The sequence below is a fragment of the Schizosaccharomyces pombe genome, assembly GCF_000002945.2.
Source record: "Schizosaccharomyces pombe strain 972h- genome assembly, chromosome: II".
Lineage (NCBI taxonomy): Eukaryota > Fungi > Ascomycota > Schizosaccharomycetes > Schizosaccharomycetales > Schizosaccharomycetaceae > Schizosaccharomyces > Schizosaccharomyces pombe.
Genome location: NC_003423.3, coordinates 1,320,705 through 1,344,943, shown reverse-complemented (window position 1 = coordinate 1,344,943; position 24,239 = coordinate 1,320,705). Strand labels below are relative to the sequence as shown.

Sequence of the window (24,239 nt, the reverse complement as noted above, 5' to 3'; positions counted from 1 at the left end):
TTATCTTTCGTTTTCTTTGTGTCTATTTATATTTATTTTTGGGTATATTTTGGGAAAGAAAGTCGTTTTGGGATAAATGTGATCGTACAGATGACGAAAGAAGTTACTATATGTGATTTTCTAAGTATTTGTACCATTTAAGTGTGTCGTTTTCTTATTTTTACTGCTATTGTTATAAACGTTTTGTTATTTAGCCTATTGTGCATTCAACTTTCATTTGCTTCTTTTTCCGTTTTAGAGTTTGTAAAGAGATTTTTGTCATTATTAATCTTATTAATTTATACCAGTTTGGATATCCTGGTATAATGGCTTGACATTACACTTGCATTCATTCGTTGTGAATGTGATAAACACGATCGCATATATAATTAATTTGTCTCATATGCTGTTTTAATTTACTTGTTCATAGAAAGGGGTGCAAACATTAAATTGACACAATATTTCAAGATTCATTTTATTATTCAATAATAATATCTGTTACTCTATTTTCTAATAAATCAAGTATATCATTTGGTATACCACCTATGTGCATAAGAAAGTGTAAGGAAAAACTGTAAATTTTAATAACGCACTCTAAAACTTTTCGTTATCATATTCAGCGCAAACACTTTTAATACTTTGTTATTTTTGGGACTGCAATATTCAAGTGGAAAGTTGGCATGGCAAATGCAGTTCACGAACCAACAACCCAACATTCATCACTATAATGCAGATATCTGAAGAATCAAAGGTATTGCTTTTAAATCCTGAAGCTCTAATTGTTGTATAAATGCTAATTTCTTTTAGGAACGCCTAGTCAAAGTTTTCAACATTGGCAAGACTGTGACACATTATGGATGGATCCCTCTTATTCTCTGGTTAGGTATGGCTTTCCAGCTTCGCTCTACGTTTTCAGAGTTTTTTACTAATTAATGAAAGGATACACTCAAAGTAATCCAAAGCCCCAATTGATGCGGTAAGGAAAATGTCTTGATTCTTCTTAATGAACATTTGTTGCTAATGATTTCAGTGTGATCAACCCTTTGGCTTAGGGCCTAAGATTAAATTACTTATATTGAAAACTGTTCCTATTTAGTGTATGAGATAGGGATTTTGAAATATGGATCTTCAATTATGTTGATTTGGATGTTCATTCATAAGATAAAATGAAAATGTTTCCCTCATATTCACATTTAATTCATGAAGATATATGAAACCAAATTTATTCGTCCCTTCTTTTCGGGGATGAATGCTTTTTTTTGTCTTATGGACACCATAGTAAACTTCTTCAATTGAGCCATTTGTAACACTATTTGTAGTGTGTGTACTTATCGAAATTGCTTTGTCCAAGTTCAAATGGGTATACGATACTAGGCAAGATTGTGGATCCTCACTGTTTCGTGAAATTATAAACCATCATTTCTCTTGGCTTCCTGATTATACAGTTTGCTACTATTAAAGTTACCCTACAGTGGCAGTTAAAAGTTAGTAGCCTGGCGTAATAACAGCTTTCTTTAATAATTTACACAGTTTTCTATAGTAATTCGACTGCACGTACCAACCTGCATCCATGTGGTACTGATATTTATATAAACTTGCAGAGTTGAAGGGGTAAGGGCTGGGCAAGTGCACCCGTTTCTCCAGTGATAGAAAAGTCCAACCGATGAGTGTAAATAAAGTCTCAGTAAAAATTAAAGCATTTCGAATTCTTTAGACACTCAGCATTACTTGCTTAGATTGGTACTTATTATATACAGTTTTCTAATAAAACATATCGGTAACAGCGGTTATCGATGTATTAAATACTTCTACGTAATGCGTAAATTGTAGTAATCCAATGAATATTTATGTATTCAGGAAAAGCAACCTTGGTTCATAAATTCTTAAAAAAAAGACGCAAGTCACTAGTATTCTTCTTTTTTTAACTTCATGACAGGATTAATTGCAGTACTAAAGCGCGGGTTTCCTCTTCACTGAAGAAAAAACTCTGAGCAATCACATATCACAACTAGGTTACACAAAGGTGGTTTTCAGTAACTCAGCTTTGAATCCGAGCTTCTCTTTGTACAGAGAAATTACTTGTATATTATGGATCAAGCTATCGCTGGTCTTGCAGCAGGAACTGCTTCCACACTAATTATGCACCCTTTGGATTTGGCGAAAATCCAAATGCAGGCGTCAATGAATCAAGATAGTAAATCATTATTTCAAGTTTTTAAAAGCAACATTGGCAGCAATGGATCTATTCGTTCTTTGTATCACGGTCTGAGTATTAATGTTCTTGGATCTGCTGCTAGCTGGGGTGCCTACTTTTGCATTTACGATTTTTCCAAGAGGGTAGTCATGAGTATGACTCCTTTTAATAATGGTGAAATTAGTGTGCTGCAAACACTTTGTAGTTCTGGGTTTGCTGGCTGTATAGTTGCAGCTTTAACCAATCCGATTTGGGTCGTCAAATCACGAATTCTTTCAAAGAGAGTCAATTATACCAATCCATTTTTCGGTTTTTACGATCTCATTAAAAATGAAGGGCTACGTGGATGTTATGCTGGGTTTGCTCCGTCATTACTTGGCGTATCCCAAGGTGCTCTTCAGTTTATGGCTTACGAAAAATTGAAACTTTGGAAACAGCGCCGGCCAACATCATTAGATTATATATTTATGTCAGCAGCTTCTAAAGTTTTTGCGGCTGTAAACATGTATCCACTGTTGGTGATTAGGACACGGTTACAAGTGATGCGTTCTCCACACCGTTCTATAATGAATTTGGTTCTTCAAACTTGGAGATTGCAAGGAATTCTTGGTTTCTACAAAGGATTTTTACCGCACTTACTTCGAGTCGTCCCTCAAACATGCATTACATTTTTGGTTTATGAGCAAGTTGGAATGCATTTTAAAACACAGTCTTCAAAGTCTCAATAATCGGTTTGTAAAAAGCATCTGGGTTTGGCATTTATCTGTATTATGTTTAAGAAAGAGAAAAGGAGGGAAAATCTGTTAGGTTTCTAGTATCACATTTAAATCCAGTCATTCTTTAAGGTTGCGATATTATTTTCTTTTAGGCAAGGGCATCAAAAAAGTGTTTATTTATTTATAATTAATAGTAAAGGTATAAAAATATAAGAAAATTCGCAGTATAAACATTACTCAACATTTTGTATTAAGATCTCTTCAACGCATTTTTTTTGCCTAGGAGAAAGTTGTTGAATGATTGCTTTGGCCTCATCTGGCTGAATAGCCATAATCTTCAGCAGTTTTTCACCGATTCTTTTTCGTGCGTCAGCGTGCTCGACGAGGATACTAAAATGTGCAGCTATCGGAATAGACATGCTTAAAAATGATTTTTCTAAAAGTTAGAATAAAATAATATTAAATAATACACTTACTCTTCTCCTCCGGAATATGGACATGCATATCAAGCAATGCAGGTATAAACTCCGTGACATAATCACCACTTTTCAGAACTTCACCGTTCTGTAGCATCGTAACCGATTTGTAAATAATGAAACGGCAAAGAGCGCTCATGCTTGGGTGTTTACTGTTAACTAACATCAGCGATGTTACACAACGAGTTCTTAAAGCAAAGTCCTATATGTTAATGTAAACCTTCCAAAATTCCTAACAAACCTCTTCTGAGCTCTTCAAGGAAGAGAATAGTTCTTCCAAAAAATCGTGTACCACAAGCTGCTCACTGTCTAATATAGGAGCTGCAAGAGTAAGTACAAGGACCATGCTCATAAAAGCAGTTTCGTTTTTCTCCTTTTTATCACTATCATTACTTTTTTAAGGTTAGTAATAGTACAGGTGGCAATCAAAACTTACATCGTTTCTTTGTAGATGTTAAGGAGGTGTTCAAAAAGAGTGTATATCAAAGTTGTACATGTGTGATCATTTTGCTCAACCATTGTACTCAACAACTTTCTAAGAGCAGCTAACAACTCTTGCTTAGAATTTTTTAATAGTTGTTGATCGTCCATAATGACTAGACAGTTAGCATGAAATTATTCGTTTATTTTTAGGACTTACCTTCATAAACATGCATTGCTGTCGCAAATAAATCAACACGCACAATAGCGGGGAAAATGTTGGAAACATCAAGAAATGCATTAAAACACAAAATAACAAATTCACTAGCTTTTTTATTGGTAGCTGATTCAGCTGGATCAGAACGTAGGCCCGGCACTCTAACCGTTAAAGCTAATGTCAATATTTTGACCAATTGAAAAAGCATTTCGACGCTTTCTGATACAGTAGGCTCCATAGATGTTACAGAATCTGTTTCACAAAACTTCAAGTCATTGTGTGCCGGGTTAGCAAGAGCTAACTTTTTCACAAAAATGACAATACTAGCCTTCGTTTCCCAATCCTCCGTCAAAATCAAACGAACTAAAAGATCAACAACTTCGGGGAACACATTATGGTCATAAAGAACCTTGGTACATAATTCTTCAGTTAAAACTTCAGTCATAATTCGCATAATTCTGAAAACTGGATTTCTAAAGCCTTGCAAAGTGCTTGGAATTAAGAGAGATTGGAAGCAGACACTAAACAAAAAAAAGTTAAAAGAGTACCTGTTGGAAGCATAATTTATGTTGTCTTGGAAGAATACGTCCTCCTCAGAAAGCGACAGCTCATCTCCACTTAATATTCCATAAATCAGATTTGCATCAGTAGAAAGTAATATTGTTAATGACTCTGCGATGTTCAGCCAAGATTTCTCATAAATATTGAGAAGTATTTTAGGGTTTATACTTTGGACCCGAGTGAAAGAGGTATCAGCTACAAAATCTTTTACTAAACTAGGACCAAATTGCAATCTGGAATATCCTCTTAAAGCCATAATCCAATGCGAAGATAGCCTTCGGATGTTAGAGGAAAGAAATTCTTTCAAATATGACACATTCGCTGAATGTACCAGCAAAGAAGCCCAAGCTGATAAAGTAGCAATACGAAGAAAATATTTCGAGTCATACTTAAAGTGACGATTTTCCTCAAATCCAGCCCTCTCTGGTAAACTAGATTCCAACGCTTCTTTCAATAAATTGAGGATTTTAGCTGCTTGCGATTCGGTTTTTAGAAGTCCAGTTCCAATAAAATTGGAAGCTATATTAAGAGACATGGCTACTATTTCAGGAGATGAATCATCTACAAACGCGGAACTAAAAGCAGAGCTGATTTGAGCTTGAAATTGGTCCAAAAGAGAAACATCGTCAAAGTCAGGATCCATAACATTCGAAAAGTCCTAAAAAATTGTTAGCGAGTTTCCTTTAGATTATCCTTACCGTTATGATAGTATCCAAAAGTTCAAAACCCCCCTGCTTCAAGTAAAAGTTGTCTGAAGTAGACAAAACAAAAGCAGCACGGACTAGGTCAGATATCCTAGAAATCAAGTATTTTGCGGGCTCTTTATTTTCGGCCATCACTTCAGAGATACATGTTTTAAGGCATGTAGCTGCATAAAACTGCGTCTGCCAACGGTAATTCTTCTGGAATAATGGATTACTTGCGTTTTCGGAAGTTCCATAAGCCAAAGATACGGTATCTTCATCTAGGTTGTTTTGTATATCTTGTTCGTTGGATCTTTCAGAACTCGAAGTATTTTTTATGCCGACAAGAAAAAGTAAAATATTTACCCATGAGTGTATGTCCGAATCTTTGTAATCGTTTAGCCAGATATACAGTATGTTCTTCAAAAGCTTGTTGTCAGGAGTGGTGTCGAGTGATTGCCAAATAAGCCTATCAAAATGTCGCTTATAACATGATTCCGAGAACTCATGGTTTTGAAGCAATATTTGGTATAAAACTTCAATAGAAATTTCCCTACGTTTAGGTTGCTTTAGGTCAATTATGTTACCACAAAGCTCCCTAATGAAGAAATCAGAATTGGTTTCTAATGGTGTAAATAGATATAGGTGCTGATAACATTTGTAAACGTGTATAATGTTATCTCCCGTATCTCTACTAAGTAAAAGCAATTGGTGAGCTAAATCGAATGCGAAATGCGAAGTAGAAGAATCGGATCGCAAGTTTGGTCCAAGCTCATTTATCAAACAATCCAAGTAATTGGCAAAAAGAGTGGACGGGAAAAATAAACTGTTTCTCTTCTTTAAGAGCTGAACATCAATATCACATTCTGGCAATAGCATATAGCTCAATAAAATGCGTGTCTGGGCAGTTAAAACACTCGGAATGGTCTTTGCGATAGACCCAAGAGAAACGGAAGAAGCACGAATAGAACACTCTCTAACAAGGTCATTCGAATCAGTATTAAAAACTTTGAGCAGCTGATAAGCGGTGATGAGGGTAGTTTGGGGAACTCCGGAACCAACCTTTTTTAATATATGGCCAACGGCTAGAATCAAGACAGCCCTGCAATTTGGATCTCCCGACTCTGCAGCACGTTTAATTATTGTATCCAAAACGGACGTCGGTTTGCTTTGATATAAATATGCCAAAAACGCATAAGATTTCGAAATGTAAGGAATTAACTTCGGATCGTTAACAGCAGTCAAGTTTTCGAGCAATTCTATCATAAGGGATACAACCTTGTCAGGCAAGGTAACTTTTTTGTTATCGAAAGCAGAGAGAAATCCATAAATGGAAAATAAAGTATTTGCTGTTACTGCCTTGTAACGTAAAATATCTCTCCCACTCTTGAGGTTTGTCACAGACGCTACCATAATTTCGAGAGTGCTCTCCATAACCTTCGGAGGTTGATGACAAAACATAGACGCAAATAACTGGATCGCGTTATCAATTAAAGAAGTTAAAGACGGGGGTACGTAAGGAAGTTTTGCAGAGTTTGATCTCGAAATCACTGACAGGGAATCAGAAGATGACTCGCAAATATAACAAGGAAGTATATCATCCATGGTTGTTTGAAATTCTTCCTCTGGCTGAGCGTAAAATCGTGAACCAATTCCAGGTATAACTCTTGGAGAAGTAAAGGCTTTCGCTTGAACTATTTCGTCCGCAGTATCATATCCTTGTAAAGAAGAAAGTTCGGCTATAGTAGACACAGTCGTGGATAGTAATTCTTGATCATCTAAACTCATTCCACTTAACTGAGACAACTCGAAGAAACATTGGAAAATCCGAGCAAGCAAGAGAGAGCGAAGTTCCAAGTGAGAATAATCTGAAGCGGGAATTGGCATGGTAATTTCAAGCCTTTTGGTTAACGAAAAAGCTTTGTAGAATTTAAGGCAGTTATTTAGGAAAATAATGACTCGCTTCCTAACATCAGGTGTGAATAAAATCTTGTTATACTCCAAAAACGAAAGCAAGCACTGTAACGCTTCAAACCGATTAAACATGTCTGCATTTGTCTCCATGAAATTTTGTGAATGTATTTTTGAAGGTACTCTGGAAAGGGCATTCTTCCATAAAATTAGCAATTGGGACAATTGCATTCTAGTAAAAGAAGGACCAAAAGAAACGTAAGCGCTTAATAGTCGCCAACCAGTCTTGATTTGTGCTTGTGCCGCTAATAAATCCAATTTAGATGATGACTTAATCAAATCCAAAGAGAAGTTAAATAACTTTGAAAATATAGAAGAAGCAACATATAGAGGATTTTCTTCGGCGGCAACATAAATCGACATCAACGACAAAGTAAGATTATTGAAAATACCAACATTCAATTTGGGACTTACTTCCTTAGGTTTAGAACGAAGGTGCTTAAATTCCAACTCTAATCTATTAAAAAGAGCAAGCAAAGTGGGCATTAAAGGAGAAGGCATAACGGATAGTAAACAGCGCAGCAACCAGGCTACTTCATTCTTCAATGAATCTTTACCCAAGTATAGAATCTGTAGTGTAGTATCTAGTAACTGACTATATAAAGCAGTAGCCGAACCCTTTGATCGGCTTAATATATCAGCGGTGGAAGCCATCGCAGTCTTAACAGCAATTTCCGAAATCTTCGACTGATCTTTTAAATAAGGCTCTAACACTCTCTTTAAAAGTATTTCAATTCCCTGCAATTCAGAGCTTTGATCGAGAAATCGCCTTCCAATCACATCGCGAAACAAGTATGTACAATGATATTGCTCCAACGAAGACAACCATTCTTTTGAAGTAGAGTGTGATTGGTGTAATAGAATAATATCCACTATAGTAGTGTAGTTGAGAGAAACAAAGGATGGACGTTGCATTAGAAAAAGATGCTTAACGGCAAAAACAAGAACCGCTTTTGAGCTTTCATACTTTGCATGCTTGGAGTGATAATTTTCGACAAGAATCCGTAGGGCGTGACGAAAACTCTCAGTTTCATCAAAACGGCGAGTAGTAGACCGATTTTCTACTTCCTCATTGTTCTCATCATCCGCTGGAGTTGAGGGTACTGCGTTTGCAGCGGCTTCAATCGATTTGTCAGCTTGAGCACTTGCAAGTGCAGAAAAGCATCTTCCTAAAGAAGAATGGAGCAAAGAATTATCAATTGATGATTTTTTAAATAGAAAAGATTTGAACCATTCCAATTCTGAATTACGAAGACGTGAAGAGCCCAGAATGTAGTAAGCGCAACGAAGTGCAGATAAAAGAACATTCGTTGATGAAGTGTTTAAATTTGATTTAATACATTTCCATATTTCTTTTATCAAATCTTCATTCGTAGACTGAATAGATGTTTCAATGCATTTCGACAGTCCATCTAATGCGATTGAGCGAACTCCATATGACAAATTGGTTTTCGAATATTTGAAGAAAAATCTTATAAAAGTCTCTTGCTGATTGATCTATTAAGGTTAATTATAAGTTTATAGAAAATATCCAAAAGAGTAATACCTGATTTCCATATTCTTCCAAGCAAGAAGTCAGAACGGATAAAACGTTACTACCGGTTAGTTGATATTTCAAATATTCTAGACATACATAATCTCTATATAGTCTTTTTTCTCATGAATGCTATCCACGAAGTAAAGTAAAACTCGATGCTGATGATAACCCTCGACTAATACTTGTTAACATATACCATTTTCCATAAATCTCACATACGTCCTTTTAAGAGTGCAATTATACAGTTAGAAAGAAGTTTTCTAGTTGGATAAGCAATAAAATTTCCATATTTTTTGATTAACGAAAGTAGGGGATTTAAATTAGTTTGTAATGAATCCTCGCGAGTATTTTTGTTCAGATTCCTCAATTGTTTTTCGTAATTGAGTAAATCAATATATATGGTCTCCCTCTTATCTACATCAGCTACTTTCGTCAACTTTTCGAGCGGCAATGATGCTAACGACATATGTGGAGCGGCCAAACCAATTTCCCTAGGCTAAATCTATATACATTGAGTTGCGAGGTACTGAAATCTGCAGTCGACATTTACACGATTTACAATAAATTAATAATCAAATAGTCTATAGATAATATATTTATTATTATCATTATAATTAACCACTTTACTTATCAACCACGAACACAAAGATGTTTTAAATTGTAGGAGACTACTAGAATGCAATAGCCATTCCGAGTATCGTTAATTTTAAAATTAAATAAAACAACGAAAAGTCATTTATAGATTTAGTTTTGAAATGGACAAAAATTTTGTCTGAGAAGGCAAAAATCACAGCTCAACGCTAGTATGAGCATCTGCAATGCAAACAATTATTATGCTATTCATAATGGTATTTCCATGTACAATAAGAACAAGGGGTCTCATGATCAGAAGGAGTACTAATAAAACTTAATATTTGCATATTTCCATAAAACCTAATTGAACATTTTCATAAACAAAGAAGAAAACACAAAAAAAAAGAAAGGACAGATATTAATGAAGAGCTCGAAATGCTTTGCTGGCCATAACTCACATATGGGAGAGATTAGTATCAGTATAATCATCGCGCTTGTTATCTAAATTAAATGAACCTAAATTATCAAGCTCATCTTGTTTTTCTTTTTTTCTGCTTCGTACTCCAAGTCCAAATGGAATAACCAGCACTAAAAACCCTGTAAAAGCCATCACCACACCTGAAAAAGAAAAGGAAATTAATAAATGAAATTTCAAATACCTAGTTTGAACTATAAATATACTTACCTGCTGCTTTTCTTATTTGGTCCCATTTCTGCCTCTCATTTTCAGCCCTCAATTTACCTAACGAAACGGCTAATAAATTGTGTAGTTCAACAATTCTTGCACTCAATTGCTGGACTTCATTCTTTGTATCATTTTTCCGATTTTCAAACTCCATTTTGCTTTCGGTATTAAGCTTGTTTAACTGCTCGTGAACCAATTGTTCCAAACTTTCTACTTCCCTTTGGTTTGAAAACAAGCCTGAACGTAACGAACTGATTTGATCTTTTCTCATATTTATTTTCTCTGAGCGAAGCTCCGACAAAGCTGTACGAAACAAATAGGAGCACTATACAAGTTAGCTATGACAGTTCATTTGAAAGCAAAAAAAACCGTCAATCTATAATTAAAGATAAATTTAAAGACGGAAGGATTCTGTAGCTTAATAAATCATACGTACATTTTCAAAATCAGCTTCAGACAGGTAATTGAGATGACTATGTCGCAGCATATCAGTAACAAACATATTCGTGACTTCGAGAAGACCCTCGGCCTCTTTTTCTGTATATCCTTTATCCATTAAAGTTTTCAAAAATGTAAATGTGTTGAAGTGATATCCTTCAAGGTCTCTGAAAGGACGATTTTCGTGATTGGCATTTACTACTGAAAGACCCTTTTCCATTTCACCTGCATCTGTCCCTTCTGATGCATAAAATCGAATTTGCTTCGTTAAGGATAAAGAATAAGGAATTAAACGAAAAGTATTGATACTATGCACTTTAATCCCATGCAAGGTAATTCGGGATCGATTAACATCTATAGCTTTTCGTAGCAAAGAGAACATTTTGTCAAGCTACCAAATTTTGATTATAAATTAAGCAACTTATTAACAGACATAATTAATTTTTGTTAAAAATTGGGTACGATGATTGTGGTGAATGTTAAATGTACATATCAGAAGGCGTAAAGGAGTAGTATGGGTGTACCCATAGAAAATAATAATGATGAAAATGCATTGATAAGTGGTTTTGATTATTTCCTTATAAGGTTTAAAATGTTAAAGGATATAAAAGAAAATATTTCTACAATTCTAATTATACGTCAAATTGAACGAGGGCAGTGAAGCTTTATTGTTATTCAGCATCTTCAGGAAATTTGACAACAGAACTTCCGAAGCATTGGATCAGGACAAAGAGCTGATGAGTAACAAGTAATATTCCACTTAGCATAAACCGAGGTGCAAACACTTTCCAAACCATCAAATGGCGACGAAAAAATCCAGCAAAGAAGACAGTACTCGTCGAGATCAATAGGTTATAAAGAATGAAAGAAAAGGAGAATCGAAACAAGTTTATCAAGAATCTATTTTTCTTGGAAAGTGGTTCGAATGAAAATAGTGGAATCGAAATGCAAGTAAGTATCGGCGCACCGACCGTATGCAAAAACATGAATATAGCGCTTATAGCCTGGTTTTCAGCAGATTTTGAATGAATGAATGCAAAATTCCAATCAAGAGACGATATAGCAGCCTGATTTCCCGTTGTAAAAAAATGCGACAATCCCAATAAACCTAGCGTTACCGAAAAGAAGTTGTGACCAACACTTGGCTGCCATTGTTTAAGTTGAATAAGAAGCAGGATTTGTAAAAAGCAAGAAAATAAAGAGAGATGTCCCAGGGGCCTTTGCAAAAATGAGAGAAAAGAATATAGTAATGCAAAAACGAAATATGATCTTTCGATGACATTTATTTTAGCAAACTTGGATCGCGACAGTAAGAAGAATTGCCATATCAAAACACCAAGAATGCAAATTACGTAAGTATTTGCAAGTGAGTATAAAACATGATGATACTGCTTTTCTAATAAAGCATCATTCGCGAAAACATGATGAGCAATCCAAAATATTGAAGATATTAACTCGAAAAAATAGAGGATTGAAAGATGATAAAGTTTTAAAGAAAGGCCAAGAACGCGTCGCAAGTGAAGTTGCAGAATGAGAGGCAATATAATAGAAGAAAGAGCCATTAACGCCAAAACAATCAAGGTTCTGAGGCTGTTATCAGGAGTTGAGATGTACGTGCTAACACAAAACGCACCTTGCTCTTCGCGACAGTTAGTTACGTACGAAGAAATTACCTGTAAAAGGATAAATGCCAATGCAGAGTAAGTAGAGCATGCAAAAAGGGGGCTCATTTCGGAAAAGCATTTGCAAAACATAACTAGTCCAATAGTGATGATCAAGAAGTGACAAAGGCGATCTTCCCATACTGTAAAAGAGTTGGAACCAAAACTGCAAACGTGTAGAAAAGTTATAAAAATACTAAAGTAGTCCAACTTGACAAAACCTTTAAAGTACTCCATCAACTTCTGATTAAAGGAATTTAACAGGATGTAAAATGAAGGAAGTAATACATAGAATTCCGCCGGGAACGGAGAATGAAGTTCGTTGTTTGCCAAAATTAAAATTAAGCAAACCGGCAAACATTTCATGACTGATGGAGCCATATTGGCAGACATCCTAAAAATCACCGACTTATCTTGCATCAACAAAGCCAAGTTAAATCCACCTATAATAAGAAGTAAAAATCCAATGATCATAGGGAAAAGACTAAACTCCGCCCAAATTGCTTTAAAGTAAGAGAATGCGTCTCTTGCATAGTCAAAGTCTAAAAAGTATTGATCTAAATAAGAGTTATTATTTTTATGGACAGAGGACGAAAGGAAGTCAGAAGCATCTAAATCATACTCGCTAAAGAAGCGATTGAGTTGACCGATATTAATCTTTTGGGCTTTCGACAAATATTCATCTCCATAGTAGTAAAAAGGTTCTGGAATTAAGGTACCAAGGTTGCCATACGGAATGGGATTTCCTAAGAGCAAACTTAAGGTAGGAACTAGATCTACCTGATTTGCACTTAGTACTTTACCTGGTTGTTTCAAATAGCCAAAGGTTGGCTTTTTGCTATACATCCACAGTACAGAGTTAATTTCATCGAATGAATCACCACCGTGATTTCCTTTGTTGTCCATACCATGATCTCCCATGACAATGAGTAATGTACTATCATCCAGTAGATCCATCATTTCTTTCACACACCTGTCCATTTGATTCAGTTTATCTCGCATTGTTGGATGATCAGGTCCCAAGCGGTGACCAACGTGGTCAACGCCCAAGTAGTGTGCTATTAGGACATCAAAGTTGGCATCTTTTATATAATCGAATACATATTGATTAACCTTATTATCTACTCCATGAAGATCAGGTACATTGAAAGAAAAAGCAGGTTGAGAGAGTGTCTCATTCAAATAATCATGGAACAATACGTCCCAAGTATCATCACCTAGCAATACGATTTGTTTATCTAATGATTTCCATTGGAGAAGCAGATTATCCTCATCAATATTTGTTCCAGCGAAGTTAGAACCAAGATCAATAAAAGTTGGTAACGAACCAGTAGTGAGACCTTTCAATCTTTGAGATGTAGTAGTTGGGGCATCTGCTATGAATTGTGTTAAGTAAGAGTTTTCTGGATGAAGGACAGAAGTTTCGTATGGAGTCGTGAATGCATTATGGTAATAATTGCTATCATTATAAGGTATTAAAAAGTCATAACGGAGAGCATCTATGATGACAATAACGGCCCGTTCAAATATTTTGGGAGCCCAACAACCTGATGAATTTTTCCATTCGCGCACATCGGCAGGCGGGTTTTCGCATAAAGACGTTTGGTTTAAAACAGCTCTTCGTAAAAGGAACCCGTCGGTGAACGATTTCAAGCCGTAAAAATTCGAAATTAGTATAATCGCGAAAAAGATGCAAGCTTGAATATATTTCCAAGTTCCAATGGTACTGGTAAGTTTTTTTTTACATTTTACCCTTTTTTCCTCCATGAATACTCCTTCTCTTTGATATATTACTTAAACGATTGAAGAAGGTAAATCGCAAGAACAAGTTCCGTGGTGAGGTTTAAGACATGTAAACATTGTAATGCATTCACCAAAGAAGATGGAAATAGGCTTAAAGTGACTGATAATTGGTTATGGAAATTTACCAAGAGTGAATTTTTAATTTTTAAATAAAAGCTTTCGCAACAAATTTAACTAGTAAGATCAACTTGCTTTTACGAGATGATTCTTACGGCAACCTAACTCTGTCGATTGATGCTATATATTTACTAGTTTTATTTTTAAAAATGTTAACTTTTCTCCTTTGTTGTAATTGTAATAACTTAATAGAAATAAACTGACAAACATCCCAAAGGGTAATATACATGTGTACGTAAAAACATCAACAAACATTAACACGGAAGAAAAAAGTAAAAACTTGAAAGTGTAATTTCCGTGAATCGTCAAAGAGGTATGTTTCCTATATGACTAGTGTCGTATAAATTTTCCGAGAGCTGAACTTCTACAGAAATAACTTTTCCGGTATAAACAGTAAGCTGTGAAATCACCAGTTAGCTAAAAACATAATCTTATAGATGCTTACCATTATTTTAAATCTTTTAAAAGGATTTTCTTCTCCAGGATACAATGGGCAAACACTCATTCCCAATAAAGGAGCATCCACCAAATGAGTGAGGCGAATTTTATGGGGAACAAATGAGTAAACATAAATTGGATTTCCATTGAGAATTTTTGTTGTACAAATCAAGCGAAGCAATGTTAATTGACCACTCTGACTGGCACAAACAACTGACTGTAATTCGGGAATACATTCTATCATATTGATTCTATGTAAAGCTTGAAACCTGGGGGTAATGGGTTCCTCAAAGCAATTTTTACTGCTCACCAAAGGAAATATTTGTGAATTTCCCATGTAAGCACATAAAACTATTGAAAATTTCGTAGTAAAAATGAATAGTTCTTCAGGTTTCTGCCGCAGATAAGTACGAAAATAATTTTTTACCTTCGTCTTCTAAGTATGTTAATTAAAATGTATTTTAAATAACTCGTTTACAAGGAGCCTTACCGGAAGTTCATCCTGTATATGAACATAGTATTCACCTTCAAAAACCGCGTCGTCATCGAAATCTTCTTCATGCGATAATAAGAAAGCTGAACTGGACATGATGGGTGGCTTCCAAGGGCTTTGGCCAAATTGTTGCGCCGGAATAAGAGATCCCGGTTTGTGCTTTAGGATGGAAATATGATAGAACGCATTTTTATCAATGAACTTAACTCCCCAAATACTAGAAAGTTAGTAATTAGTTTTCGAAATTCAGCTTTTTATTACAACCTTAACTTTGTATAAAACTTGCAAAGGCAACTTAATGAAGTTATATCCCATATCTGAAGTGATCGATCAATAGATCCACTCAGTAATAATGTTCCTGAAGAATTAAATGTTATACACGGTACTAAAATCATTAGACAATGTAAAGTATTCGTAACCGCATACTATTATGTTCATGTCCTTCCAGTACTAATGTCTCTTGTCTAAACCAAGGAGAATGGTAATCCTCTTTAAATCGTTTAAATTCAGGCGACAGATGAAATCTGAATTACAATTAGAAGATCGGTATTATTGAATGAGCGTACAAATTAACATTGTGAGAATTGGAAGATATGCCAAGGATCCTAAGAGGTGAAACTGCTAGTCCCCAAGCTGAATGCTGAACATCATAAATTATAGGCTCTCGATTTAACTTTTGAACATCGTATATCGCTACTTTTCCACAATCATTGGCGGTAATAAAATACTCCAAATCTCCAATTAATTCACAACGAACATTGTTGATGACATTTGGCATGTCTTGATTGATATCTCCTTGCCGCGAGGAAGATGCTTCATGAGGACAATGCAAATAAAAGCAAGGTTCAGGTTCTGAAGCATCTGATGAGATCTCCTTTAAGTCATAAACAAGAACTTCATCTATGTTACGTATTAGCTTTTATAATTACTTAAAAGAAATGATAAAGGGAGAACTCTTGTAATATAACATAGCATAACATACCGCCTACAACCACAAACAGAAAATTCTTCGTTTTACTACATGAAATCAGTGAATTTCTCCAAAAATGAAAGGATTTCTCTTTCAATGTGAATAATTCTTTAACATTAATCTAAAATGATATATCAGTAAAAGACAATCGAATTTTGTAAACAAAGCAGTACATATAGATAGTTTAGGAATTCATCAACTGTTAGGTCTCTTTGCATTATTTTATAAATATTCTTTTTTAGCAAACAATTTGCTTAAAAACGTCAAGGGCACATTAATGTTCATTTGATGTGGTTGTGAGTTCTTGTATTACACCCATTAGGAACCCTATTCATAACAACTTCGACGGCATTTCCCATAAAATCAACAACGAAAGCCTTCAAAAGCTTTGGAGATTTAGTTTAGACGGGCAATAAAGTATGGCTGCTACAACGGCTAGTTGTATTTCTTTCAGTCAATTCCAAAGACTAAAGAAACTTATTGATTCCCCAGCGTCTAAACACAAACCTATGGAATTCAAAGGAACTTCTAAAGATGATTTGGAGGACGATTTGAATAGTTTTTTCGATTGCGAAGAAGAATTGTTTCTTTCCGCTAATAAAATATTCTACTCAAAGTTAAGAGTTTATCAAACTGTCCGTCACTGGAGCCTCAAACAAAATTGGTCTTCCATGAGTTTGGACCAGAAGCGCAATTTTATCCTTCATTGCCATCACGAACTCTCTTCGGGTGAATTGCTGCGCAACAGCGCTCTTTACTCGATCCTGTACATAGCAGCTGGTGCTTACGATTCCGTTGGCAGTTTTGAAGAACACGTCCATAGTATTTCAGAAAACGTTTATCTGCTGCGAGAGTTTGATATTCCTAAGACTGTTTATTCTCTTTTTATCGAATGGAATCGTACCCGTAAACACAGCTTTCTGGATAACAGTAGAGACGAAGGTTTTCTTAATTTACTATTATCTCTAATGTTCTTTTTTTTGACTCTCAACAATACTGATAAAACGTGGATTCATTCTATCCGATCATTAAATCCCCCGGTATTGCCTACATTAGTAAAACTATTTATTGACATAACCAGCGATTATCAGTTGAACCTCGATAAGGTTATTCATTCATCTCTAAAAAAATTATCCTTTTTGATTTTTAAAGTTTGCATTCGTCTTTGGGGATCTCAGTCTTATTTACAGGAAAAAAAGGCTGGGTTGGCCGAAGTTTTAAACATCTCTACGTCTCAGCAAAAGCCAAAAACCACAGCATTAGACTACGAAGTTTTTCGTCATGAAATGGCTACTAAGTTTTCTTCTTTTGCTGATTCTTATTACCCTGTACCACTTGATCGTGAACAAGCACACATACTACCTACTCTCAATACAGACTCTTTTCATAAATCATCCTTTATATCTAGTACCCGACTTTGCTCACCCGAAAATCCATCACTTTTGGTGAATACTGCAAAAACCAGCAAAATGTCCGCTCGAAGGGAACAATTTCAAACTAACCAAAATTTACCATTTTGCTTTACCCCTAACTTGGAGAAGCTTACAATACCTTACAGTGTTACAGAGGCTGCCAATGTTTTCCAAAATAAAACGAAGAGAACTCTAGCGGTTGAACAATTGTTATCTGAAAGAGAGCTTTTACGTCGCTTTACTTTGCAGCAACGACTCGTTGCAGATCTGCATGAGTTTTACAATTCAGTGAAGGGACCTGCTCATTCATTTGAAACAGAAGATCCTGTTCTTAAATTTGTCTCTCAATCCTATGATGACTTATTCCCGTATATGGATAATTTTATTCAGTTAGCAGTCCAACTGTTTTACCATATTTCAAAAAAAGTTAATTGCCTTTACGTAGAGGCTTTCTCTTCTTCAGACGCTGTTTTACAACGAATTCAAGACAATGCAGTTGTAGACTCGCCTACTGAAGAATTAAGTGAACAGGCTGCTAGGAATCGTAAGTCTAATGTAAAAATTGAATATACGGAAGACTTTGCAACAGGATTCGCAATTTCGGGTGAGATTTCTCATTCAATAAATAACCTCGAATTTGTGCTATATTCTTTGTCAAGTCTATTTTTGATGATGTTGAAATGGTTTCGCTTGTCTCATGTGCTACGTTTTGAAAGATTAGCATTTTTATTGTATGAAAATCATTTTTTGGAAATTTTCAATCGTCACCTTACAGAAGGGGATTGTAATAGGAATACCGAAAAGGATGTAAAGTGCGTGCGCGGAGGATTCTTTTCATATTCCTCGAAAATGTATAAATATGACAGAGTCAGTATTCCTGTGATTACAAGAGCCTCGTCTTCTCGAAACTTACTTATAACGATGAACTGTTTACGCGTTTTGGAGAAAGTTTGTAAATATTCAAATATAAGGAAGGAGATCATTGCAAGGAGTAACTTGCACGAAAATCTAAAGAAGTTACTAGCCATCCCTCACGATAAGCTTCGTCTATATGCACTAAAGGTGTTAAAATTAAGTGTACCTTTTCTTGGCCTAAAATGGAAGCAAGCCAATATGAGTATAATAACGCAGATATACCTAAATTGTTCTTTAGATCTTCGAGATAGTTGGATGTTTCACGAAAATGGCTCTGACACTTACCGCTCAGCGCAACTTCAAGAAACATTCTTGGCTATTTTAATAAGGTTTTATCATATTCGCCTATATGGGAAAAAGTGCAAGTCTTTATATCAGTTTTGTATCCTAGAGGAAATGAGGTTAAAAAAATCAATTGAAGAGCTTGCTGCAAGCAACATGATGGAATACATCCCGGAATCTTTGTGGTCCTACTCTTTTGAGCGCAGTGATACAGGTTTCTTTGAAAATGAGTTTGCTGCTATGCACATAAATGACATTGCATGATCATAAATAAAGATTCAGATTTTACTCCGATGATTGCCAATTAAAGATTGACCAATGTAAATGCTCAAAAACTAATCCTAATGTTTTAGTATTCCTTAATATTTCAATGACTTTTAATACAACAAAGAAATATGCTCTCTTTTTTATATCTCAATTAAAGCTCACTACTCTTATATTCCTAGTAGTATTATTTAATTTAGATATGTATGGATATTAATCAGAAGAATTGTAATCGTGGGCTAAACAAGATTTTCTCCTAGTTTTTCAATTCGAGCAATTCGGCTGATTTTATTTACTTTTCGATCGGGCAAAATTAGGATAACGATATCTAATGTGGTCTATCGATATCTGATGATATATAAGGAAGGCATTCCCAGTTTTGCTAACTGTAAACTTTGCCATCCTGAGATACCAAGTCTTGAATCAGTTTTTTTTAATTACATATTATTGCTAGAATCGGTTGATTTGTTTTTATTTTAAATCGATCGTGTTCCCTTTTGGAAGTTGAATTTTTGCTGGATTGAATCGGATTTTCTAGTTATTCTTTATCATACTCATTTTTCGCCGGAGAACAATCGAGATTTTTTTTATTTTTTAGCTTTATTATTTCAATTACAAACGTATTCAACTGCATTTTTTTTTTGTGACCAATCTCTTCCTGTAATTCAAAAAAAATGGATGTCGTTTTGCAGTACGCTGATAAATATGTCTTTGACACCTTTTATGGAAAGATTGCTGAATCGTTCGATAGCTCATCCTCTTTTGCTAATACTGCTGTAAATTCTACCACCTTGGGTCTTGCTGAGAAAGTAAACTTTGCTATCACGTCGGGATTACTTGATCGTAACAATGTGTGGCGTCAATTCACCAGCCTGTTCCTCATTACCTGGATTATGGGCACATTGTCTTACTTTTTGTCTGCCAGTTTTGCATATTATGTGTACTTTGATCGAGAGGAGGCCAGAAGGCACCCTAAATTTTTAAAAAATCAGGAGCATCTGGAATTGATGGTTGCTTTAAAAAATCTACCCGGTATGGCTATTCTGACAGCTCCTTGGTTTCTTGCTGAAATTCGTGGATATGGTTATGTTTATGATAAGCTTGATGAATATGGTTACTTTTATCTTTTCTTTTCCATCGCGCTTTTCCTTCTATTTTCTGATTTTTTGATTTACTGGATTCACCGCGCTTTGCATCATCGTTGGCTTTACGCTCCTTTGCATAAGCTTCATCACAAATGGATTGTTCCAACTCCTTACTCTTCTCACGCTTTTCATTATCTTGATGGATACAGTCAATCCCTTCCATATCATATGTTTCCCTTTTTCTTTCCCTTAAATAAGTATGTTTACTTATTGCTTTTTGGATCAGTAAATTATTGGACCGTACTCATCCACGACGGCAAATACTTTTCTAACAACGCTGTCGTAAATGGTGCTGCTCATCACGCTGCTCACCATATGTACTTTAATTACAATTATGGTCAGTTTTTCACCTTGTTTGATCGTCTTTGCAGTTCATATCGTCAACCAGACCAAGAATTATTTGACGCCGAACTTCGCAATGAGAAATTGCAAGAGCAGCGCATTCGCTTTATGGAGACAGTTCAATACACCGTTGAGGGTAAAGATGATCGCACTTATGCCAGCAAGAAGGATAACTAATTCACTTTAAGATTTATTATTTGATACACTCCCCTCTCTTTTGTTTTATGTTCTAGCTTGTCTTTTGAGAGAGAAGCTGAAATAAAACCGCTTTTGATTTGATTTATATAGAATTATTATTTTTGGTATTTTTTCACCGTGTTGTTAAAGCTACTCATATCGATTTTTTTTGCTAAAATGGAAAATATTGCTGAATTATGACTTTAATTCATGTAAACGTGAATTTGGGTTGAAAAGAAGTTATGAACGCTTACAGTTTTGTTTTTGATAGAAAATTAACGCTTTAAAAATATGCGTAACATGTAGTGATTGAGTCTTTTCTGTAGTAAGTTGTGTATAAAGTTCAGTAAAGTTCACATTGGGTAAGTTACTAATGCATCAAAATTATCGTATAAAAGGTACTAATCACATTTTTACTGCTCTAACATTTCTTCTTAGAAATACTCGATTATGTAAATCAAGTTTTTTACCTTGTGCCCTGATTAAGCTTTTTGACCGAAGAGAATGAAGATTTATTGGATGATTATGGTTGTCTTTCACCCCAAATTCGCGAAATCGCAGTACAAGTAGCTCTGTTTCGTACACTCTTGGTTTCTGATTTTCCGTTGGTATAAATCTCCGTCTTTCCAGTCGTTTCAATATGGCGTCAAATTGCTGCAAATTGTCCGGAATTTTTGTATTATGAAACACATTATCAAATGCAATCTCAATTGCTCTTGCTTTTTCTAACGGCATTAAATCCATTTGCTTAACATTTTAATAAAATATCACAGACGGAGAAACTTTCGAAAATTAGGTAGTCCGTTAATATACGAAAGAAAGAATAACTAATTATTGTCGTTTATTAAAGATACTTTAACTAATACTCCTTTTGGAAGAGTAAAACGCGTACTAGTGTATTTCCTACCCTTGAGTATGAGCATGCCATACACATGTGAAGAGTACAAGAAAGTAATATTCTCTTATAATTTCATAATGTAATATATATTATCATAAAGGATTTATATATCTAAAGTCAATAATTTGATATAATTAGTTGCTTTTCTCAAACAAATCATGTTATTTAATGAATTTACTAATAATCTTTTTTAATTGAAGTCCATTAGTTTAATTAGTTGATTTCGGTTTTGGACTCAAACAAATAGGCTCAATGAACTCTGTAATTGCAAATGCTACGTAGACCACCTACAAGAAAGAAAAAAAAAAAATATATATATATATTACAGAAAGCCTCAACTTACTAAGCAGTTAACTCTTGTATTTGAGACGTTTAATTTATACTCTTCTTGTAGAGCGAAGACTAATTTTTCCGTTTACGGTTTTGATTCTCGGGATTAGCGAATTCGAGGTATTTTAGTATATTTATGAACAAAAATGATACACCTGCCGCAGGGGAGTTTTACACAAGGACTAATAGTTGGACAATTGTTGACACTGGCCATTATTTATGTGTTTTTGCGGTTCTTTTTATTTTGTAGTCCAATTCCAAAGTCTGTAGCAAACTCTCCAAAACAAACGGGGAATGAAACACCTGACGAGACTCCTTCAACTCCTTTAAGTAATAACAAAAAAAGGTACAAAAAGCCTCTTACTATCCTTGAACCTCATATACTCAATCTGCTTTACGATGTTAATGAACATGAGCCGGAATCATTGGATTGGTTTAATGTACTAATAGCACAAGCTCTCATACAGTTTCGCTATGATGCATGTTCCAACGATGTTGCCCTGAGAAAACTTGAAACTGTTCTCAACAAAGGTGCTCAAGACAAGTCTATGGTTGATCATATTTACGTGCGAGATTTATCGCTTGGAGACGGATTTCCGGTTTTCAGTCATTGTCGGGTTCTACCTCATCAGCATAATTCCTCACAGCTTCGAGCGGAGATGCTTGTTTCTCTGACTGACAATATTAATTGCACCGTTGACACAAAGCTTTTACTTAATTTTCCAAAGCCTGCGTTTGCAACCTTACCATTGTCCATTACAGTTAGGATTTGTAAATTTGTCGGAAAGGTAAGTCTATTTACAACCTTAATAGTATATAGTCTCTACGATTCTTTACACCCCTCCCCCGGGGGTTTGAAACATCAAGTGTTAAATCGTATCACAGTGGTATTCTACGATAGACTATTTTTTTTCGTCTTTTAATAACGGTCTTTTCTAACATTTGTCCTAGATTATGATTTATTTTTCCCCAAGCAATGGTGCAGGCCAGCCTGCATATATGAACTTGTCATTTGACCCCAATTTCGTGATCTCGCTACAAGTAAGTTCTCTTGTGGGAGCTAGGTCAAAGCTTCAAGACATTCCTAAAATTACACAATTGATCGAATCAAGGATTCGACAATGGTTTACTAATCGTTGTGTTTCTCCTCAGTTTCAACAGTAAGTGAGAGTATGAATTGATTCATACTAACTAATTCCCACAGGATCGCAATTCCCAACCTATGGCCAACCTCTGCAAAAGAAGGACATGCGAGGTCCCATGCACCTCAAGAGGAGTCATCTAATGAAGATTAAACATTCTTTTGACGTAATTTTCGGAAATTTTTTTTATCTATGAATTTTAACGATAATTTATCTCTACCAGATTCCACGAAATATATTGATTATGAAGTCGAAATAAAAATTTTAAGCATTAGCTTGCGAAATATGGCGGGTAACTTCGATTCGGAATCCAGCCGTTCTTCTCATATTCCATCCACCACCTATTGCATTCGAATTCTACGTTTTCCGAACACATTTTTTTAACAATTCGTGATAAATTCCTCGCATCATCTATTCCGCGATGCTCGCTTCCCTCAAACTGAAGACCCCAATGCTCTAGCATTCCATTAATATTTGTGCGTGGAACGCGATAAACGTCTTTATAGAAAGACCTAATATCTACGAATGGTCCTTTGATCCAGTCAGGAATTGGCATTTTATCATATTTGAACTGATAATACGATTTGTTAGCGAAATGTGAGACAAACCGAACAAAATTATATTAACACTTACTTGTTTGGCTAAAAAGGACGCCATATCCCAAGGACCATCACAAGCCCAGGCCCAATTTTTGGGCTGTGTTCTGGGTACGGACTTTAAGGGTTCTATAATCTCAATTTCATCAACTGAGGGAACTAAAATATTGGAATGTTTCCGCAAGAATATGAATAGTTCTTCCAAGACATCTGAGAAGATAGGCGCTTTATCAACAGTGCATTGTTGAATTCCTGTCAGTGATTTACAATAGTCAGACAAAGTAGGATTCATGGATGGGCGAACGTAAGAATGAAATTCGTCGATTATGGATTTTTCTATTAAATCGAATAGAAGACATGGTAATTCTATGATCTCGTTTTCGAAGCTAAATCCGCAACCTTCTTCACATGTAGCTTCGACGTCCACAATTAGCAAGTATCGTCTACAAGTATTCAGTTACTGTTAGATAGAAAATGTTTAAACAATTGATGATTTAACCCTACAAACAAGTTTTGTTTTCATTACTAGTAGAAAACTTTTGATAACGTTCTTGTTTTCGTTTTTCTTCAAGACGTTTTTCACGAAATTTCCATCGCCGTTTCAGTTTTTCTCTTTATACTGTGTAAATAATTAATTTATATAAACTCTGAGAAAACGGACTAATTGCTTCTCAATTTCAGTAACATACTTGTTTCCATTCGTACTCAACCCAAGTTCTTGTAGTGCTATACGAATTTCTTCTACCGTAGACGGTGTTTTTTGGTTCATCTCGTCACATGGAAAAGGCCAAACTAAAATCTGCA

At 35.2% G+C, this 24,239-nt stretch overlaps 11 protein-coding genes and 8 long non-coding RNA genes across 19 annotated transcripts; 12 read left to right on the top strand and 7 right to left on the bottom strand.

Moving 5' to 3' along the window:
- The first annotated feature begins 675 nt into the window (after positions 1-675).
- tom7 (mitochondrial TOM complex subunit Tom7) lies at positions 676-1,442 on the top strand. Its single transcript, NM_001431020.1, has 4 exons — positions 676-730; positions 787-862; positions 919-955; positions 1,010-1,442. Exons 1-4 carry the CDS (start codon positions 707-709, stop codon positions 1,029-1,031), a joined length of 159 nt encoding a protein of 52 aa, NP_001417962.1. The 5' UTR covers positions 676-706; the 3' UTR covers positions 1,032-1,442.
- Positions 740-9,233, bottom strand: sip1 (Pof6-interacting protein Sip1 AP-1 accessory protein). Its single transcript, NM_001356216.2, has 10 exons — positions 8,974-9,233; positions 8,851-8,929; positions 8,764-8,812; positions 5,262-8,714; positions 4,006-5,221; positions 3,802-3,961; positions 3,607-3,757; positions 3,366-3,567; positions 1,538-3,325; positions 740-1,445 (listed from the first exon to the last, which is right to left on the bottom strand). The coding sequence occupies exons 1-9, from the start codon at positions 9,218-9,220 to the stop codon at positions 3,123-3,125; spliced, it is 5,760 nt and encodes a 1,919-aa protein (NP_001342706.1). The 5' UTR covers positions 9,221-9,233; the 3' UTR covers positions 740-1,445; positions 1,538-3,122.
- On the top strand, positions 1,855-3,342 carry flx1 (FAD transporter). Its single transcript, NM_001021452.3, has one exon. The coding sequence runs from the start codon at positions 2,068-2,070 to the stop codon at positions 2,899-2,901; it is 834 nt and encodes a 277-aa protein (NP_595541.1). The 5' UTR covers positions 1,855-2,067; the 3' UTR covers positions 2,902-3,342.
- Positions 6,953-7,152, top strand: SPOM_SPNCRNA.5138. Its single transcript, NR_194494.1, has one exon. It is a non-coding gene; the product is annotated as a non-coding RNA (long non-coding RNA).
- On the top strand, positions 7,988-8,265 carry SPOM_SPNCRNA.5137. The gene has a single exon (NR_194493.1). It is a non-coding gene; the product is annotated as a non-coding RNA (long non-coding RNA).
- Positions 8,414-8,632, top strand: SPOM_SPNCRNA.5136. The gene has a single exon (NR_194492.1). It is a non-coding gene; the product is annotated as a non-coding RNA (long non-coding RNA).
- Positions 9,102-9,315, top strand: SPOM_SPNCRNA.5135. Its single transcript, NR_194491.1, has one exon. It is a non-coding gene; the product is annotated as a non-coding RNA (long non-coding RNA).
- Positions 9,316-9,335: 20 nt separating this feature from the next.
- On the bottom strand, positions 9,336-10,953 carry SPOM_SPBC27B12.07 (uncharacterized protein). The gene is made up of 3 exons (NM_001021450.3): positions 10,449-10,953; positions 10,013-10,337; positions 9,336-9,945 (listed from the first exon to the last, which is right to left on the bottom strand). Exons 1-3 carry the CDS (start codon positions 10,830-10,832, stop codon positions 9,782-9,784), a joined length of 873 nt encoding a protein of 290 aa, NP_595539.1. The 5' UTR covers positions 10,833-10,953; the 3' UTR covers positions 9,336-9,781.
- On the bottom strand, positions 10,880-13,929 carry gpi13 (pig-O family ethanolamine phosphate transferase). Its single transcript, NM_001021449.3, has one exon. The coding sequence runs from the start codon at positions 13,876-13,878 to the stop codon at positions 11,122-11,124; it is 2,757 nt and encodes a 918-aa protein (NP_595538.1). The 5' UTR covers positions 13,879-13,929; the 3' UTR covers positions 10,880-11,121.
- SPOM_SPNCRNA.1430 lies at positions 13,677-14,239 on the top strand. Its single transcript, NR_150313.1, has one exon. It is a non-coding gene; the product is annotated as a non-coding RNA (long non-coding RNA).
- Positions 14,129-16,228, bottom strand: crt10 (WD repeat protein Crt10, involved in ribosomal RNA decay). Its single transcript, NM_001021448.3, has 8 exons — positions 16,106-16,228; positions 15,945-16,053; positions 15,529-15,862; positions 15,389-15,486; positions 15,227-15,347; positions 14,960-15,179; positions 14,477-14,905; positions 14,129-14,429 (listed from the first exon to the last, which is right to left on the bottom strand). The coding sequence occupies exons 1-8, from the start codon at positions 16,148-16,150 to the stop codon at positions 14,337-14,339; spliced, it is 1,449 nt and encodes a 482-aa protein (NP_595537.2). The 5' UTR covers positions 16,151-16,228; the 3' UTR covers positions 14,129-14,336.
- On the top strand, positions 15,184-15,898 carry prl15. Its single transcript, NR_150387.1, has one exon. It is a non-coding gene; the product is annotated as a non-coding RNA (long non-coding RNA).
- Positions 16,229-16,351: 123 nt separating the features above from the next.
- Positions 16,352-18,940, top strand: csc2 (FAR complex subunit Csc2; the record flags this gene model as incomplete). Its single annotated transcript, NM_001021447.3, has 1 exon — positions 16,352-18,940. The coding sequence occupies one exon, from the start codon at positions 16,352-16,354 to the stop codon at positions 18,803-18,805; it is 2,454 nt and encodes an 817-aa protein (NP_595536.1). The 3' UTR covers positions 18,806-18,940.
- On the bottom strand, positions 17,321-20,168 carry SPOM_SPNCRNA.5134. The gene has a single exon (NR_194490.1). It is a non-coding gene; the product is annotated as a non-coding RNA (long non-coding RNA).
- erg32 (C-5 sterol desaturase Erg32) lies at positions 19,480-20,751 on the top strand (the record flags this gene model as incomplete). Its single annotated transcript, NM_001021446.4, has 1 exon — positions 19,480-20,751. The coding sequence occupies one exon, from the start codon at positions 19,480-19,482 to the stop codon at positions 20,467-20,469; it is 990 nt and encodes a 329-aa protein (NP_001018791.2). The 3' UTR covers positions 20,470-20,751.
- On the bottom strand, positions 20,570-21,213 carry mis19 (the record flags this gene model as incomplete). The annotated part of the gene is made up of 1 exon (NM_001021445.3): positions 20,570-21,213. One exon carries the CDS (start codon positions 21,211-21,213, stop codon positions 20,875-20,877), a length of 339 nt encoding a protein of 112 aa, NP_595535.2. The 3' UTR covers positions 20,570-20,874.
- Positions 20,903-21,268, top strand: SPOM_SPNCRNA.5133. The gene has a single exon (NR_194489.1). It is a non-coding gene; the product is annotated as a non-coding RNA (long non-coding RNA).
- A 368-nt stretch (positions 21,269-21,636) lies between these two features.
- Positions 21,637-23,962, top strand: mmm1 (ERMES complex subunit Mmm1). Its single transcript, NM_001021444.4, has 3 exons — positions 21,637-22,485; positions 22,649-22,857; positions 22,902-23,962. Exons 1-3 carry the CDS (start codon positions 21,844-21,846, stop codon positions 22,990-22,992), a joined length of 942 nt encoding a protein of 313 aa, NP_595534.3. The 5' UTR covers positions 21,637-21,843; the 3' UTR covers positions 22,993-23,962.
- Positions 21,729-24,224, bottom strand: eri1 (double-strand siRNA ribonuclease Eri1). Its single transcript, NM_001356215.2, has 4 exons — positions 24,125-24,224; positions 23,940-24,047; positions 23,473-23,878; positions 21,729-23,410 (listed from the first exon to the last, which is right to left on the bottom strand). The coding sequence occupies exons 1-4, from the start codon at positions 24,202-24,204 to the stop codon at positions 23,111-23,113; spliced, it is 894 nt and encodes a 297-aa protein (NP_001343023.2). The 5' UTR covers positions 24,205-24,224; the 3' UTR covers positions 21,729-23,110.
- Positions 24,225-24,239: the final 15 nt, after the last annotated feature.

What these genes read in the sequence shown, in the direction of transcription:
- tom7 (NM_001431020.1), top strand. Translation starts at nt 707, where the DNA reads ATGCAGATATCTGAAGAATCAAAG. An exon ending in AGATATCTGAAGAATCAAAG is followed by an intron (nt 731 to 786) that starts GTATTGCTTTTA and finishes AATTTCTTTTAG; the next exon opens with GAACGCCTAGTCAAAGTTTT. An exon ending in CCAAAGCCCCAATTGATGCG is followed by an intron (nt 956 to 1,009) that starts GTAAGGAAAATG and finishes TAATGATTTCAG; the next exon opens with TGTGATCAACCCTTTGGCTT.
- flx1 (NM_001021452.3), top strand. Translation starts at nt 2,068, where the DNA reads ATGGATCAAGCTATCGCTGGTCTTGCAGCAGGAACTGCTTCCACACTA.
- sip1 (NM_001356216.2), bottom strand. Translation starts at nt 9,220, where the DNA reads ATGTCGTTAGCATCATTGCCGCTCGAAAAGTTGACGAAAGTAGCTGAT. An exon ending in AAAGACTATATAGAGATTAT is followed by an intron (nt 8,813 to 8,850) that starts GTATGTCTAGAA and finishes ACTAACCGGTAG; the next exon opens with TAACGTTTTATCCGTTCTGA. An exon ending in TGGAAGAATATGGAAATCAG is followed by an intron (nt 8,715 to 8,763) that starts GTATTACTCTTT and finishes TAACCTTAATAG; the next exon opens with ATCAATCAGCAAGAGACTTT.
- SPOM_SPBC27B12.07 (NM_001021450.3), bottom strand. Translation starts at nt 10,832, where the DNA reads ATGTTCTCTTTGCTACGAAAAGCTATAGATGTTAATCGATCCCGAATT. An exon ending in CTGAAGCTGATTTTGAAAAT is followed by an intron (nt 10,338 to 10,448) that starts GTACGTATGATT and finishes TAACTTGTATAG; the next exon opens with TGCTCCTATTTGTTTCGTAC. An exon ending in CCAAATAAGAAAAGCAGCAG is followed by an intron (nt 9,946 to 10,012) that starts GTAAGTATATTT and finishes TTTCTTTTTCAG; the next exon opens with GTGTGGTGATGGCTTTTACA.
- gpi13 (NM_001021449.3), bottom strand. Translation starts at nt 13,878, where the DNA reads ATGGAGGAAAAAAGGGTAAAATGTAAAAAAAAACTTACCAGTACCATT.
- crt10 (NM_001021448.3), bottom strand. Translation starts at nt 16,150, where the DNA reads ATGCAAAGAGACCTAACAGTTGATGAATTCCTAAACTATCTATAT. An exon ending in AATTCTCACAATGTTAATTT is followed by an intron (nt 15,487 to 15,528) that starts GTACGCTCATTC and finishes ATTGTAATTCAG; the next exon opens with ATTTCATCTGTCGCCTGAAT. An exon ending in AAGTTTTATACAAAGTTAAG is followed by an intron (nt 15,180 to 15,226) that starts GTTGTAATAAAA and finishes CTAACTTTCTAG; the next exon opens with TATTTGGGGAGTTAAGTTCA.
- mmm1 (NM_001021444.4), top strand. Translation starts at nt 21,844, where the DNA reads ATGATACACCTGCCGCAGGGGAGTTTTACACAAGGACTAATAGTTGGA. An exon ending in TTTGTAAATTTGTCGGAAAG is followed by an intron (nt 22,486 to 22,648) that starts GTAAGTCTATTT and finishes CATTTGTCCTAG; the next exon opens with ATTATGATTTATTTTTCCCC. An exon ending in GTTTCTCCTCAGTTTCAACA is followed by an intron (nt 22,858 to 22,901) that starts GTAAGTGAGAGT and finishes TAATTCCCACAG; the next exon opens with GATCGCAATTCCCAACCTAT.
- eri1 (NM_001356215.2), bottom strand. Translation starts at nt 24,204, where the DNA reads ATGAACCAAAAAACACCGTCTACGGTAGAAGAAATTCGTATAGCACTA. An exon ending in TTGAGTACGAATGGAAACAA is followed by an intron (nt 24,048 to 24,124) that starts GTATGTTACTGA and finishes CACAGTATAAAG; the next exon opens with AGAAAAACTGAAACGGCGAT. An exon ending in AATGAAAACAAAACTTGTTT is followed by an intron (nt 23,879 to 23,939) that starts GTAGGGTTAAAT and finishes GAATACTTGTAG; the next exon opens with ACGATACTTGCTAATTGTGG.